The following is a 17,825-nucleotide window of genomic DNA, read 5'->3' as shown; positions in this document are numbered from 1 at the left end:
TCGAGAGGGAGGGGGAGTGGAAGGGAAATGGAAGGAGGGGAGGAGGTGGAAATTTTTAATAAATAAATAAATAAATAAATAAATAAATAAATAAAACTAAATGGCCAATCATTAGGCAGGGTATTTAGCATTTTATTTCCTTAAGGATCAATTAATTCTTTATATTAAGAATCCAAAAATTCTTCTATTTTTTAATGAAACATAAATTGTTGTAAACTACATTCACCATGAGGTAATACAAAACATTGGAACTCATATTCCTCTAACATAGCTCTGTTTGGATCCCATTATCTGCCCTACCTCTGTACCCCTTGCCCTCACATGAGACTTTTTAAGTAGTTAGAATTCAAGCATTTTAAAGCTTTGAAGTCCTTCTTGCCCCAGAATAGACTATTATGTAAATGCCTAGAATTATCATCCACTTCTTACCAAAGTCATGATATAATAACTACCTCTCTGAATTGAGATATTGAAACAATATAAGAAGGAGAGGGTTTTATTCAGATGTTGGCAATAAAATCAGCACTATTAATGATGAGAAAGAAACATAAATTACCAGCTCGCTAAGAAAAGAATTCTTCTTTAAAAATATAAACGCAGTTCCTAAGTCATAGATGGCCCTTTGATTTCCACAGCAGCCGAGGAAGCTATGAAAGTTACCCAGTGATTCACATCAAGAAGCAACGGTCCTAACAACAGCCAAAAGGTTTATTAAATTTCATGTAAAATGTTCATGTCATTAAATTTTGTGGAACACCAATTTCCACTCTATTGTACTCATGAAAGCTTAGCCTGGGAATTTCTGCATAAGATAAGGAATCTAGACTTCACTGGAGATGGGAACAGACCCATCCATCCATTGAACACACATGTACACCAGTGTTTGTTTATCCCTTCCCAGGCCATACTCTGGTGCTTGAAACACAAATACAAACAAGCCATGGCTCTTAAGTTCAAGAAACTCATGGCAATAAAACAGTCTAATTAACCCCTAAACAGCAAGCTGTGGTACAGTGTGGCAGAAGTTAGAGAAGCTGTCCCAAGTAGAGAGCACAGGTAGTCCAAGGGTAGGAAGCTGTCCCAGAAGACTTAGAGAAATGGCACCAGACCTGCAGCTGCCTTCACAAGACATCAGAAAGAAAGGGTGATGAAAGATTCCAGACCCAAAACTAAGCTGATAAACACTGTGTTCTGATGTGAGATTCCCCTCTGTATGCTATGAATATGTTTTATTACCATTGGTTAATAAAGAAGCTGCATTGGTCTATGGCAGGGAAGAATGTAGAAGGTAGGAAATCCAAGCAGAGATAGAGGAGGAAAGAAAGCAGAGTCAAGGAGATGCCATGTAGCTGCCAAAGGAGAAAGACACCAGAACCTCACTGGCAAGCCACAGCCTTGTGGCGATACATAGATTAATAGAAATGGGTTAATTTAAGATGTAAGAGCTGGTTAGAAATATGCCTGGGCCATTGACTAAACAGTGTTGTAATTAATATAGTTTCTATGTATTATTTGGGTCTGGGTGGCTGGGAAATGAACACACAGTCTCTGTTTACCATGTTCTAAAAGAAAGTTTAGAATGGGCAAGAAATGCACCTCAGTTTGCAATGCACTGGCCTAGCAACATGAGGCTCTGGGTTTAACCCCTAGCACCACAAAAACTAGGCATGGTGGCACATACCTATAATACTAGCACTGGGGAGGTAAGGCAAAAGGATGGGGGAGTTCAAGGTCATCTTCAGTTACAAGTGAAGATAAAGCCAGCCTGGGGTCTATTAGATCCTTTCTCAAGGAAAAAAAATAAACTAACTAGAAACAAAGAGTTAACTATACATAGTATCTGTCCAGAAATCAATTTGCAGTGGTTCTCAACCTATGGATCACCACCCCTTTGAGGGTCAGACAACCCTTTCACCGGGGTCACATATCAGATAGCCTGAACATCAGATATTTGTGTTACCATTCATAACAGTAGCGAAATTACAGATATAAAAAAGCAACAAAGTAATTTTATGGTTGGGGTGATGTTCCCCACAACATGAGACTGTATTAAAGGATCACAACATTAGGAAGGTTTAGAATCACTGAGTTAGATCATCCTTTGGAAAATTATTGATTCCTGGTTCAAAATATCAACATATGATTCATTACATAGTATACCATCAGCCATACTTTAAAAAGGTAAACATCAACTATGCTGTGTACTGGCCAAGGTCACACAATAAATCAACAAAATCATGTTCTTATACTCATTTGCTGGCTAAGGGGGAAAACAATCTGCCTCTTCAGAAACATGCTTATGCAGAAGCATAGTTCCTTACAAATAAATCTTTTTAGAGAATAGGGATGCTTTTGCCAAACATAAGCATAGTTAGGAACAGAAGGGCAAGTACATGATAAATACAGTCTTTATAATGCAAAGCATTGCAACAAAATATTACAGTCTGATTATTATTTCAATACGTCTGCTACTTGATAACAAAATAGGTGCCCAGTCACATCTATGAAAAGTACAGGAGACTGGCAATATTTATCCACCTTCAGATTAAAAAACACGAGTTCTAACTACATAATCCTCATGTCTTAAATGAAGGGCGTAGTATCAATCACTGCCATTAGAACTCAGAGCTCAACACCAATTCCACTACGAAGCCAACAAGCATAAAGCTGGCCAGTTCACATCAGAAATAAATGTAACCTTAGCAAAATGTGTAGAGAAGACACACACACACGCACACACATACACACACGGTGAGGGGGTAGATTCCCCAATGTCTCTGTGGCACCCAGAGCATAGGAATAAAAGTGGCCCAGCTCATCCTCCTTCCTCCATTCCACTTCTGGGAAAAACAGAAAACACAGCAGCATCTGCACATGACTGAGCTACAAACTCACGGCAGTTAGGTAGAAGGATGCATAACATTTTAATGGTTTCACGGGGGTATGATTGATATAGAACAAAGTGCACATATTTAAAGTGCACAACTTAACAAGTACATACACGTGCACCCCATCACCAGAGCCAAGATGGAAAAACACAGTCCCACCCCCACCACTTCCCCAGACCCTCTAGCAGTCCCCTCTTCCTCCAGAATGTCTCTCCACTCTCCCTCAACCAGAGATGTGCTTCTTGTCACTATGGCAGCTCCATTTTTGCATCCTGACCAATATCCCTAAATAAATTACATAATTAAGGAAGTCACATGATGGTACTTTTCTCTGAACTCTTGAAAGTCTGAATACTAGGAAGTAGAATCGTTTTTGCAATTCTGTTGTAGCTTACAAATCTTGACCTTAGTACTTCCTCTACCTGGGTCCTGTTTCAACCACAAGTGTTGCTGGGGGCTTTGGTCGGATTACCACTCTGGAATCTGGCTCCTTCAGGAAATGCCTGATTGAGGCGCTATGTTAACAGGGCCATGGTGACAGGCTGTAGCTGTTTTCCTTGGCAACGCTTCTTTCGATTACTGTCTTATCAGTGAAGAGCTGCTTTCCTTTTGGTCTTTGACATGATCAGACCCGTCAGAAGCCTGTTCATCTGGAGCTCATCTATATGGCATGGGCATTTTCACCTTGCATTGCCCGTTGATCTGTCATCTCATCTTTCATTCCTTCTGCACCCAGAATACTAAATAAGTGTGTGTGCACGCATGTGTGTATGCATGTGCGTGTGCATGTACATGTATGATGGTTACATTTTGGCTTTTACCCCCAGCTTACTCCTCCAGCACCTTAGTGTTAACGTCTACTTTCCTTATCCATTATAAATTAGTTCCTTGTTTAAAAATTTAGTGGAATGGTTTAATCTGTCAGATCTTGCACAATTTGGCAATGAGTCTTTTGTACATGTGTCACAGACTAACACTTTTCAAAGTGTTTTCAAATGTGTTGTTCTGCTGCTCTAAAATGTGCGTTTGTCTCATCACCTGTCAAATAGACCTAATCGTTTCTGTTCACAGCAGGCCAAGTGCTCTAAGGATCAGCAATAATTCATAAAGCACTCTGAACAGAGGAGAGATGGAATTACCTGGAGGTGCCAACCTCGGATAGAGGAGAGCTGCAATCACCTGGGTGGCATGATGTAAAGAGCACAAAAATGTCTCTGCAAATCAAGAACCAACACCAATCAAAAGCAACACATCCATGAAACTGCCTCCTCCCCCACGAGGAGCTCCACCGGCAGAGATTAATCTCGGTACCTGGACAAGAAGGCCTCTCATCTTGTTCTACTGAAACACAAAGGTCTTTAGACCATCTGGGCTACCTGCTTCTGAGTGTGAAGCCACTCATCAGATGCCCTTGGGAAGGCTTTCAAGGTAGAAGATAAAAAGCCAGGCACCTGCGAGACAGGCAGAGGCTGAGTAAAGAACGGTAGCAGAAACGTCTGGTCGGGATCAGAGGAAATAAATCTACTTTGCTCAATGAATTCATGACCTTATTTTGCAGACACCTTGATATTCTTTATAAGTACTAAGGGAACTATTGTTATTCATATTCCTAAAATTATTACTGATAAGTGTTTGAGTCTAAAGTCAAATCAAGTGTTAATATTTGCTGTGCAGTACTGAATTTTTCTCAGCCTGTCATGAAGAGATGTCTAAAATTTTAACTATGCAAAAGGATCTAATCCAAATTGACTTAGAAATTTTGATGAATTATGTGTATCCCCTTTTTTAATATATATAGACACAAAATCTGCCAGAGGAAATTAACCAATGGTCACATAGCATACGTTGTGCATGAATGCCTGAACATATACACACATAAAGAGATACACACAAATACATAGATATATACACATAGGTACAGGTACACACACCACACAGGGCACAGAGAGAGAAAGAGAAAGGCAGAAACATACAAAAATACTCATAGGCATATACACATACTGAGACACACAGAGAAAGACTTACACAAAAAGACACATACAGAGAGAGACATAGACATATACAGAGAAAAAGAAATAAACATGGGCACATACATAGACACAGAAACACAGTCCTGTTGTTTAAAACTCAAACCCAACTTCCAGAACCAAAATAATTTGAGTTTTAATCAATAGAAATAGAGAAGAACAGAGATGCAACAGGAGGATTTAAAGCCTCCATCCAACACCAATGGACATGCTAACAGGGAAGGGAAAAATCTACGATGGCCCCAACCCTAGACAAAGACCCACAGGCATATAAAAAATGCAGAAAGTGTGAGAAATAGCATTCCTCAGGAAAGATTGGTTATCCAATACCAAGTGGTCAACCCTGAAACCATATATATACATATAGTTACCAGTATATGGACCAAGCAGGTTGCGTTTATAAATTTAGGAATATATATGATGAGTTGGTAGAGAGAAATGATGAGATTATATTTTATTTTTAAAAATAAAAATGTAACAAAAAAAATAAAATAAAAATGTATTTTAAGATAATAAAAAATAAATCCTTTGTTCATGTGTAAACCCTGTTCATAGGAACCACAAACCCTATGGCCAAGCTACCGTCAGAGTAACAGCTCTCTTTCCCTGTTCCTGTCTTATTGTTTGTGTGTGGGGTGTGTGTGTGTGTGTGTGTGTGTGTGTGTGTGTGTGTGTGTGTGTGTGTTGAGACAGTCTCATTATACAGTCCAAACTCACAGCAATCCTCCTGCCTCAGACTCCTGAGTACTGTGATTACATGCATAAGCCACTTTACCTGGCTTCTTGTCTTGCTTCTAAAAGCTGCCATTGCTTGTCACCTCACCACTGCCCCCAACTGAATCAGATACACGATAACTGTCCACCAAGCTTCCTAACAAGGACAGTTTTACACACGCTTCTCACAAGCTCAGAGTGACTTTATCATCCTGCCACAAGCACAGGGAGGGATGATGATCAGCCAGCACCCGTCAGTCCAACTCCCAGACCACAGATGCTCTTAAGAGGTTTACAGGGGTCCTCACTTGCTTCTTCAACTACCACAATAACTGCTTTCCTGGTTATTTAAAGGTACTTAAGATCATTTAATTTTCATTTAAAATTATAGATCTAAACCACATATTTATTTGATGTGTTTCTAGTTTTAAACAAGTACTCTTGTGGCGTTCTCAGTTGCAGTTTCCTCTAACACCCCAGCTTCGACTCCAGTTAGGAAAGTTGAAAGCAAGGTCCATATTTCAGGACTAAAAGTAGCCTGCCTAAGAAGATGCACTGGTGACCATTTACCCTTCTCTACTGCCTCTGTTATTACAGTTAGAAGGTCAATATTGGGATGGCCTTTCCAACAGGCAAATTCTGGTAAAGCAAGAAGCAAGCAGCAATTCTGATGAGTTCTCAGGACTGACTGTCCATCTGACAAACATTTCCCCTTGGAGGCAGCCATGCTCACGAACTAGTGAAGATGTATTTTTAAATTGTCTTAGCTTGATGACTACAAATCCAAGTCCATTCTCAGTTCAAAGGCCCTCCTGTCTCATCTCTTTGCCACTTAAAAATGTCTGGGCTCCAGGGTAGCTCAGAAGCATCAAGATTGTTTTGTGTGAGGAGAGAGATGGCTAAGTGGGTAAAACGTATATGCGGAGAGACAGCAGAAGGAAAGCAGAGAAGAGCCGGAAACAGCTCAAAAACTTTAGTGATGTTAACTATGTGGTTATTGTTGCCACCACAACCACAGAGCAATGCTGAAAATGATCCTCGCAACATTTTTATGAGCTGAGATAGAAGACAAGCGATTTTCAATGTGGACATTAACAAATAGGGTTAAAAGTTAACGCAGCCTCATCTCTACTTCCAGCCATGAAACAATATCAGAAATGATTCACCCTCTCATCCTAAACAACAAAAGAATAAAAGCCAGAACAACAAAAGAATTATGTTCAAACAACAGACAACAGGTTAAGCAAGAGAGCGATTCCTGGAAGAAACAAGCAAGATGGCAGCCTGAACTGTTCCAGCGTATTCCAGAGAGAATGTCAATCTCCCAGCAAATGGAGAGAACCAACCAGATCTCAGTGATCTTTCAAAGAGGACGACACAGAACTCTGAGTTCAGAAAAACCAGGCCATCGAGCTTGCTATGATCCTTATGTACCATACATAATGTATGGTACACAATTACTATAAATATATATATATATATATATATATATATATATATATATATATATATACTGTAATCCACCAGCAATATGTGCAAATGAATGAATGCAGGAGCGAATGAAACTTACAACCAACATCTATTGCTATTATTTCTCCTTAGATTAATACCATTATTTTATAATTAAAGTGGTATTGCTTGTATAAGCTTTTCATTTTGCTCACTTCTTTGCCCAAGGTTTGTTGTATATCTCTTAACACTGCCATCTGAACAAATACAGCTTAGCACAGATCAGGCTTAACTCTACGCCTCCACCTTAAGGTGGTGACTTCAAACACTGCTTGCTCGGTTTTACTCTATCTTAAATGTGCAATCTGTCTTTCTGGACTTCAGATGTTGGAACAGCATTTCAACCATCCTGCCCTGAGGGAATCAAACACCATAATAAACAGCCATGCCACCTTTGATAGATGCCCTCTGTCTCTATCTGTATCATGTAAAACTTCTTATCCTGCCTCAATTCAAACATATTAATAATATGAATATCTCTTTTAAAATATACAAATAACTCATCCCCTCCAATATAAAGAAAAACAAAATGAAAGCTCCAAAGATGTGTGTGTGTGTTTATGTATTCAGGCTTTTCTTTGGCCACAGAAACTCAGCTTTATCATATGCATACTTACTAGTCACTGGTCCTGGAGATAATTAGAAAAACACACAATACTGGCATGGAAATAGGAAATGTGTGTGGATTAGCGAGGGATTCATTCAACAGAATCATTTTCCTTCCTAATTAGCATGATAGCAAACAAAGGCTGCATCAAGCGTAGTTTCTGTGAACAAGGATATCGGTGTCACACTCTTGGTCTCTGCTACTGAAGGGCGGGCACCCTAGGAGGATGAGACACAGACGCACCAGTCTACAACAGGCCAAGAGCAATCCTGTGACAGACAGCCAAGTACAAGGTCAGGACGGCACACAGAAGAGAAGGGCTGCCATTCCCTGTGGGACAATGCTCCAGGCCACATCACTAAATAGCCACCTCCCTTATTCTTGCTCATTTTACTGTTTTTGTACACCTGTCTTCTGTGGTTGAATAACTTCCTAATGTTCCCCCCATAGTTTTTACCTTCTGTTATTGTCTTATCCAGAAAGTATTTAAGGATGTGCTAACCACTGAAGGCATTCACCTTAATGTCCCAAAGATGAAATAAACACCCAAGTTGCCCAAGATAAACTCATTCAATATCCATTTGTGAATACTTAGCCATTCTCAATTCAAACATATTCTCTCCTGTTGAACTCTATAGTAGTTGGGATAGGGACTATGTCTTACACATAGCTCTGCACCACCCAGGAAGTAGCTTTCAGATGAGGAAGAGAAATCCATAAACATTTGCCACACTTCTTAATCCATTTGCCTCTATGAATGTCTGGCTTTCTTGCAAGTCATGCAGAGAACCCGAATTAAGTTCCCAGAACCCATATCAGTTAGCTAATAACTGTGTTTAATTCTAGCTTTGGTGGCACCCAACACCTCTGAACTCTGCAGGTACACACACGAGAACACATACCCATACAGAAATATAAGTATATGCATAATTTAAAATAAATCATTAAAATAATACTAAGAAATTTAGGTGAAATTTCAAGATTATATCCTTGTTTTTTACTTTATTTTATGTATATGTGTTATGCCCCTCTCTGTCTCTCTCTCTCTCGTGTGTGTGTGTGTGTGTGTGTGTGTGTGTGTGTACACCAGATCTGGCACCTGTGGTGGCCAGAACAAAAGATCTCCTCGAACTGGAGTTACAGATAGTTTTGATCCACTGGGTAGGTGCCGAGATCCAAACCAAGGTTTTCTACAAAAGCAGTAAGTGCTGTTAACCACTCAGCAATTTTTCCAACCCAATATTATACCCTTGTGAATCAAAACAGACCCATGTTCTAGCTAACTATATTTATGCTTATTTAGGAGTCTACACTACCACCTAATAGATGGTCCCCTTAAAGTCTAACATGGATATCGATAGACATACACAGAGCAAAATCAAGTCATTAAAATAGTATAATAATTAAAAGCTAATATACTAGTCTATGAGATACATTTTATTATGAGGAGTTGAATATACAGTATACATAACAAGAAAAAAACATTTTCACAAAGAAGGAGAAGGTCAAAGGAAATAGATCAAATGGAAGTTGCAGTTGACATGCATTAGATTGAAGACCCTTCCTGGGCCTGAGTTCATCTTGCTTTTGATACATCTTACAAAGAAATGATTCTTTGTAAAAATACGTATAAAATGCTAGAGAACCTCAAGTTCCTGCCATGCTATCAGTGGCCTCCACTTAAAGCTCTAATCCTCCTGTAATGTTCTCCTTCAATGCCTCTGGTCTACAATGTTGCTGCCCCCATTGGCTTTCTTCTTTTTTATTGATTTTTATTGAGCTATACATTTTTCTCTGCTCCCCTCCCTGCCTCTCCCCTCCCCTTAAACCCTCTTCCAAGGTCCCCAATTTACTCAGAAGATCTTGTCTTTTTTTCTACTTCCCATGTAGATTAGATATATGTATGTTTCCCCTAGGGTCCTCATTGTCTAGATTCTCTGGGACTGTGATTTGTGGGCTGGTTTTCTTTGCTTTATATTTAAAAACCACTTATGAGTGAGTACATGTGATATTTGTCATTCTGGGTTACCTCACTCAAAATGATGTTTTCTAGCTCTATCCATTTGCCTGCAAAATTCAAGATGTAGTTATTTTTTTCTGCTGTGTAATACTCCATTGTGTAAATGTACCACATTTTCCTTATCCATTCTTCGGTCAAAGGGCATTTAGGTTGTTTCCAGGTTCTCGCTATGACAAACAATGCTGCTATGAATATAGTTGAGCACATGATCTTGTGGTACGATTGAGCATACTTTGGGTTTATACTCAAAAGTGGTAATGCTGGGTCTTGAGGAAGATTGTTTTCTAATTTTCTGAGAAATCAACACACTGACATCCAAATGGGCTGTACCAGCTTGCATTCCCACCAGCAATGCAGAAATGTTCCCTTTACCCCACAGCCTCTTCAGCATAAGTTGTCATCAGTGTTTTTGGTCTTGGCCATTCTTACAGGTGTAAAATTGAATCTCAGAGTTGTTTTGATTTGCATTTCTCTGATGACTAAGGACGTTGAATATTTCCTTCATTGTCTTTCAGCCATTTTAGATTCCGCTGTTGAGGGTTCTCTGTTTAGGTCTGTACTCCATTTTTTGGCTTTCTTCTTTTTAACTACTGCAGCAGCACTGGGGTCTTCACTCCATTTCCTGCTGCCCTTCTTACTCATGGCACCTCCACACCCATGGCCCCAGTGTTGAACCTCAAACACATGAGCAACTCTCACCTTGCAGCCACCTGACTTTCTCTTCTCACACAACTGTCCACGTGGCTTGAATGCCCACTCTCTTTTCTTTTTCTTTCTGTTCTCTTCCTCCTCCTCCTCCTCCTTCTCTTCTTTCTCCTTCTCCTCCTCCTCCTCCTTCTTCTCCTTATCTTCCTCTGTCTCCTTGACCTCCTCCCCCTCCTCCTCCTCCTTTTCCTCCTCTTCTTCCTCCTCCCCCTTCTCCTCCTGCTCTCCCTCCTCCTCCTTCTCCTTCTTCTCCTCCCTCTCCTCCTGCTTCTCTTTAACTTGTTTATTATTTTATTTTGTTTCTTCTTCTGTTTATTAGACAAAGATCTCAATATATAGCTGTTACTGGACTAAAGCGTACTATGTAAATTAATCTGACCTCAAACTTGCAGTCATTCTCCTGCCTCCTAAGTGCTAGTTGGTCCTCTTTTTGTAATCTAATATTCTGTGAACTTATATTGATTCATTTTTGTTTATTTCCACTAGAAGTAAACTCTAAAATGAGAGTGAAGTTTGCCTGGCAGCACATAGAATCCTTTAAGAAGTATTTGTGAAAAAGAAGAGAGGAGGAAGATGAAGAGAAAGGAGAAGAAGAAAGGAAAGGAAAGGAACGGAACGGAAAGGAACAGAACGGAACGGAACGGAACGGAACGGAAAGGAAAGGAAAGGAAAGGAAAGGAAAAATGTATGGTACAATTCTGTTATGAATTCCATCCAAACATGAGTTGTTTTTATTTGGAAAGTTTTCCAATCTCCTTATTTGTTAGAGGTCTCCTCTTGATTTAAATTTTGCTTAGGATAAAATAATTAAAGAAGAGAGGCCATGAATCTGAGGAGTGACATAAGAGAACTTGGAATGGAAAGAGTAAGTGATGGAAATTATTTAAATATAATACTCATGTAACGTCATCAAAATATTAACAATATAATCAAATAAATCTTTAAACTAAGAAGTATAATAAAAAAAACTCTCCGTGATATTATTGATCTATAATTCTATTTTCTAGTCTTGTTTTATGTTGGGTATTTTTTTAAAGTATTTGTTGAATGAACCAATCAAGAGGAACCTGTATTTAAACAACTGTCTTTGGTTACAACATGAAGTCACAAGCAAATCAGCAGTGAGCACATACCCAAATTTCTTCCTCCCAGTTTTTTGTTTGTTTGTTTTAATTTTTATTGTATTTCTTCTTTGACGATTTCATAACTACCTATGATGTGTTTTGGTTACTTTTGCCTTCTGATCCTTTTCCACCTTCCCTGTCCTGTTACTCTCCTCTTCTCTCTGAGTCCCTCACCCACATTCATGTTGTTTTGTCTCACACTGAATTCAACTAGGACAGAATTCTGTCTGTATGGACAGAGGCTGGGAACTATCCACTGGAGCCTAGTGGGCTCACCAGTGTGTACAATTTCAGAAAACCACTGGGCTTACCCAGGGTCCATCAGTAACCAATAATCCAGTAGTGAACATTAGGATCCCATGCACCCCTTCCAAATCCATGATTCACAATTGACACCCCCAGTCTTATGCAAGCTCAGAATTGGCAGCCAAAGTCACTGTGATATCATGATTGTGATGGCTGTGTCATGCCTAAAACAAAGCATTTGCCAACCCTTTCCCTTGTCTTCTAGGTTCTACCTTCTCTCTGCTCCCTATAGTAGAGTTGTTCCCTAAGCCTTGAGAGGGTGATGCAGACATTCTGTTTAGGGTTGAGCAGTTAAACTCCACTAATTCTCAGCACCTGGAGCATCCAGGATTCTCTGCATTCACCACCATTCGTTGCAAAGTGAAGTTTTTCTGATTAAAGCTGAGACCAGCATTTGTCTATGCGTACAAATATAGATGTTTAGAAAGCAGATTGGCACCATATCAATCTAAACAGTACTAAGCTCCCTGCTTTGTACTAAGGCAGCCTCAGTCCTGGGTTTTGGACTGGGTCTACAGTATCAAGTATGAATTTCCTCCTATTGAGTTAGCCTCAAATCCAATCAGAGAGAGAGAGAGAGAGAAAGAGAGAGAGAGAGAGAGAGAGAGAGAGAGAGAGAGAGAGAGAGGAGGGAGGGAGGGAGGGAGGGAGGGAGGGAGGGAGGGAGGAGAGAGAGAGAGAGAGAGAGAGAGAGAGAGAGAACTGCTTACTCCCAGAACAGGCATGCAACCATTCTGGTATGACAGATAGGAGTTGGAATCAGTCTAGACATCCATCAATGGTGATGAAAATTTGCTTCATATACATAACAGAATCTTAGCTTAAGAGACAAGGGTTTCCACAGAACGAGAACAGTATGCTCTTGAGATTTGCCTGCTTCAGTCCCCCCAGGTCTGTGATTACAATCACATGCAGCCATGTCCAGTCATTTATATGAGAGCTATGGATTTGAACTCAGATCCTCCTCCTTGCGGACCAAACACTCCTACTCACTGAGTTATTCCCCCCAACCCCTGTTATGAATTTCTTTTGTTAAACGTATTTCTGAGTGGTGTACTCTTTTTGATGCAAATGCAAATGGAACTGGTTTTTAAATTTCATTTTTAGGTTGCTCGTTGCAAGTGGACTGATGTGGGAGAGTCTTCTGTTTGTGTTGATTTCATTCATTAATAAAGAAACTGCCTTGGCCCATTTAATAGGCCAGCCCTTAGGTGGGTGGAGTAGACAGAACAGGAAGAAGGAAATGAGGCAGATGGCTCAGACAGTCGCCATGCCTCTCCTCTCCGAGATGGACACAGGTTAAGATCTCTCCTGGTAAGAGACCACCTCGTGGTGCTACACAGATTACTAAATATGGGTTAAAGGAAGATGTGAGAATCAACCAATAAGAGGCTGAAACTAATGGGCCAGGTAGTGTTTAAAAGAATACAGTTTCCATGTAATTATTTTGGGTAAACCTACCCGGGTGGCGGGACACAGCCCGCAGCTCCATCTACAGAGGACTTAATTATAATTTAGTTTGCCATATTGATCTTGCACCCTGCATCCTCTGGAACTCATTTATTAGTTCTAATAGCATATTAGTGGATTTCTTCAGATTTTCTATATACATGATCAAACATCTCTAATAGACATTTTACTCCATTCTTTCCAATCTAGAAGTTTTTTATTTCTTTGTCTTGACAAATTTCCTTGGCTAAAACTTCCAAAACAATGTCAAATAAAATTGTTAAGAACAAACTTGCTTGTCTTATTCATCTTAGAGCAATGGTTCTCAACAAGTGAGTCGCGCCCCCTTGGGCAAACCTTTATCTGCAACCATATGTAAATTAAAATTTATAACAGTAGCAAAATTACAGTTATGAAGTAGCAACGAAAATAATTTCATGGTTGGGGGTCACCACAATATAAAAAACTGTATTAAAGGGCTCACAGCATTTAGGAAGGTTAAGAACCATTTCCTTAGCTTTCCTTTTTTTACAGGTATGTCAGCAGAGGGGTTTTCACACATTAGGTTGAGGAAGCACCTCTTAATTCTTAGTTTATTACAAGTTTTCTGAATGAATGTATAATGCTGAGCCTACTGAGATGATAGTGTGGGCTTTGGTTGTTTGTTTGTTTTTTTAGGTCTACCGACACAGTGCATTACATTAATTGATTTTCAGAAGTTAAAAAATAATCTCACGCCGGGCGGTGGTGGCGCACGCCTTTAATCCCAGCACTCGGGAGGCAGAGGCAGGCGGATCTCTGAGTTCGAGGCCAGCCTGGTCTACAAGAGCTAGTTCCAGGACAGGCTCTAGAAACTACAGGGAAACTCTGTCTCAAAAAACAAAAAAAAAAAAAACAAAAAAACAAAAAAAAAATAATCTCACAATTCTTGGCTAAAACAAGATGATTCTAGACTCAGGCAGAAGTTACAACACAGGGTAACTAAAATGGTCTTGAAACTAAAACAAACTAAAAGCGCCACTTTCTAAATTTAAAAAGTAATATTTCCATAGAGCAAACATATTTAAGACAACATGGTATTGGTACAAGAATAGAAATAGCGATCAATTGATTAGAACTGAGAACTCAAATATAAATCCATGTAGCTATAGTCAGTGAAATGTTGACAAGGAATTTAAGAACACATGAAGCACAAAGAATAGTCTTGTAGACAGATGATGCACAGTCATTGGTTGTCTATGAGTGGAACTTGAAGTTGGACCATTACATAATATTCTAAGTTTAATTATATGCATGTGTGAGTATGTACATGTAAGTACAGTGTCCACAAAGACCAGAAGAGAATATTGAATCCTCTGGATTTAAAGGTACAGGTGGTTGGAGCCACCTGATGGGGGTGCTGGGAACTAAGCTTAGGTCCCCTGAAAGAGGAGGAAGTGCTCTTAACCACTGAGCTAGCTCTCTAGTTCTTTAAATGGCTAATTTTTCTGGCAGAATAGTCACACATATAATACACATACATGCAGAAAGAATATACACAAAAGGAGTATTCATGATAATATGAACTTACAGAGATGGATTACAATAAGCAAATATCTTCTTGGCCTAAGAAAATCGTGCTAAACATCTATATGCATGTAAGACTTCATCTTCAATGTACTCAGAAGCATAACGGACAGGAAAGAATTCTTGAGAGAAATGCAGACAGCGCTCATAGCAGAGCAGCTGTAGCAGTGGTTTGTTGATACATGTAGTGCCCACGAATAAAAATGACAATTAAATGGGGGTGTGTACATCACATAGTAAACATATTTACTAATTAATTAGTAAAATACTAATTACCTGCTTTACAAGTGACAAGCTGAAGTACAAGAGGTCGTCGGGTCACGATGCCTGAGCCTCGAGGAAGAAAGTCCCTGAAAGCAAACAAGAAATCATAGATGAAGGCATTATGGAATTTTAAATTGGGTTCTTTTCATCTCCAGTCTTTCAATGTATTCCCTTCCTGTCTCAAGAAAACTAGTTGCGTCTATGGAAGAGATCTTTGCAAATTCAAAGGGAAACAGTGTGTCAGCAGCTGATCTGTTATTGCATAATTTCCTCACTAAAGAATACCACTCATTTACCTAGGTAGGATTAATAAAGGCTTGCCTAAGTGTCTGCATGTTGCCTGTCCACTTTCACTTTCAGAGGAACTGCATTAATTTTAAAAATGGCCTGATGCTGAAATTAATCCCAGATCTTCTGATAACTGCAAAATCAGTATTGGTTTCAGCTGCAACATCAATATTAGTCCATCAAAATGCTGGCCATGATGAAGGGGGTGAATTAAACTATAATTCCTAAATATCCTGAAATTTTCCACCAATAAAAAGACCCATGAAATGGGGTCTCAAATGGAAGCAATTATTATGTCATAGAAATTACCACCAGTGGGAGCTGGAAAGATGAGTCAGTGGTTAGGAGCTCTAACTGCTCTTCCCGAGGAGAGGACTGGAGTTCAATTCCCAGCATCTGCAAGGCAGCTCACAACTGTCTGTCACTCCAATTCAAGGCCCTAATACCCATGGCAAAACACCGAAGCACACACATTTAAAATAAGCAAATAAAATTAACACTAGAAAAATATTGCGATTTGAGTTTTTCTTATTGTTTTTATTAAGTGGGAGATTCTTGAGAGAGATCATGTTGAAAATGACATTTTAACATAGAATGCACCACACTAATAAACTCCAGCAAAGAAAGCATTGCATTAAGTTATGTGGACAACATCACATGTATCATTGATTCTACAGTGTCAAAGAATTCATAAACTCTGGCAACACAGATTTTTGTCTGTGTTGGTGTTGTGTTCAATTGTTGTTATGTACTGCATGTTGAACTTGGAGCACTTTCCCACTGGTGTGTGTGTGTGTGTGTGTGTGTGTGTGTGTGTGTGTGTATACATACATATATATATATATATATATATATATATATATATATATATATATCTTCTTTTCACTTTTTACTTTGAGACAGGGTCCCACTAAGTTGCTCAAACTGAACTTGAGCTCACTCTGTAGCCCAGACAGGCCTTGATGTTGCCATCCTCTAGCCTCAGGCCTTGCCCATATTATAGTTTTTAAGCATATTTAGAATGCCTCGTACATGTAGGAAGAATGCCACAGAATTCTATTCAAAATAAACGGACTCAATGACTCAGGCTTTCTCAAAAATGAAGTTTTAGGATCATCTAAAAGTTAGAACTCCAGACGCCCAGGCCCCAGCCTCAGTGATGCATATTCATAGTGCTCATGGGGAAAGTCTAACTTCTTCCTGCAAGACCCTAATGCTCGCTGGGGTTTGCCCAACAACTCCACGGTCACACTGGCATACGGCAGAGACAAAGGTTTCAGAAAGAGCGTCAACACAATGAATTTCAGTACCACAATGACTTGCGAAATAGACAAAGGTCAAAGGAAATATTCCAAAGCACAAACCATCAGAGATACTGATACTCTCAGTGGAGGGTCACAGAGACAAAAATTAAACAAATTTCCTTTTATAACTGTTATTTTGCAAGTAATAAAATATATTTTGAAAGAGTCCATCATAACGAACAATCCCTAAACTAAGATAATGACATATTCCTTAGCCCCAAGGGCTGAGAACCATGTAGAAGTCATTATATGCTGTTGAAAAAGAATGAGAAAGATGTTTGTGCTTGAACTTAAAAGACATCACTTGAAATAAGTAGTAATTTTTATTCATAAAAAATACATTAACTAGGCATAGTGATACACCTCTATATCCAAGAAAGGCGAAGCAGGAGAGCCTTGAATTCAAAGCCAGCTAAGCTGCACAGTGAGACAGCCTCAGACAAAGAAACAAAAACACAGAACAAAGCATCTATGTTCTGTGCCTACAACCAAGAGGGAAGAAGTTCATTTGGAATGAAGGGAAAACAAAACACCAGAGTAGAATTCTAGCTGAGAAAAAAATAATCTGTGTTTCTGTGAATGAAGTTTTAAGCTTAGAGATGACAAGAGGAACGGATGGTCATAAATGCCTGAATACTGCCATTTAAAAACTGAAATTTTTTCCAATAAAAGAGGGGGAGAAGGAAAGGAAGGCGGATGAAACAAGGTATGTTGACTTGATACCCTCACGCAGGAGCCTGTTTCTGCTCATGTTCATGACTGGACATTTACAGCATATAGACTTACCAACAACTCCACTGAAAACAATTAACGTAAAGGAGAGTGCATGTAATACTCTCAGCCAACAGTATTCAAGCATCTGGCTGAAAGTAAACTCACTGATACACCAATACTTTTTTCTACCTTCTTTCTGTCAATCAAGCCTGACGTTGCATAATGAGGAATAAGTGGATTCAGATCCAGCCTGCTTCTCCCTCACAGCCTGCCTCTGATAAATACTCTCACCAACAATGAAGACTTTGAGTAACCAAGTCTGGCTACCTGAAATTCTCTC

The 17,825-nt window shown here is 39.4% G+C and overlaps 1 protein-coding gene across 2 annotated transcripts in view; it reads right to left on the bottom strand.

Moving 5' to 3' along the window:
- Nucleotides 1–17,825, bottom strand: part of Dnm3 (dynamin 3) — a 466,696-nt gene that overhangs the window by 373,436 nt on the left and 75,435 nt on the right. For both annotated transcript variants that reach the window (XM_038349305.2, XM_038349304.2), the window contains exon 2: nucleotides 15,192–15,265. In XM_038349305.2, coding sequence (XP_038205233.1) covers nucleotides 15,192–15,265 — 74 coding nt within the window. The remainder of the gene's footprint in view (nucleotides 1–15,191; nucleotides 15,266–17,825) is intronic.

Source organism: Arvicola amphibius, chromosome 12 (genome assembly GCF_903992535.2).
Source record: "Arvicola amphibius chromosome 12, mArvAmp1.2, whole genome shotgun sequence".
In the NCBI taxonomy this organism is placed as follows: domain Eukaryota; kingdom Metazoa; phylum Chordata; class Mammalia; order Rodentia; family Cricetidae; genus Arvicola; species Arvicola amphibius.
This window is presented reverse-complemented; position numbering and strand designations above follow the sequence as displayed.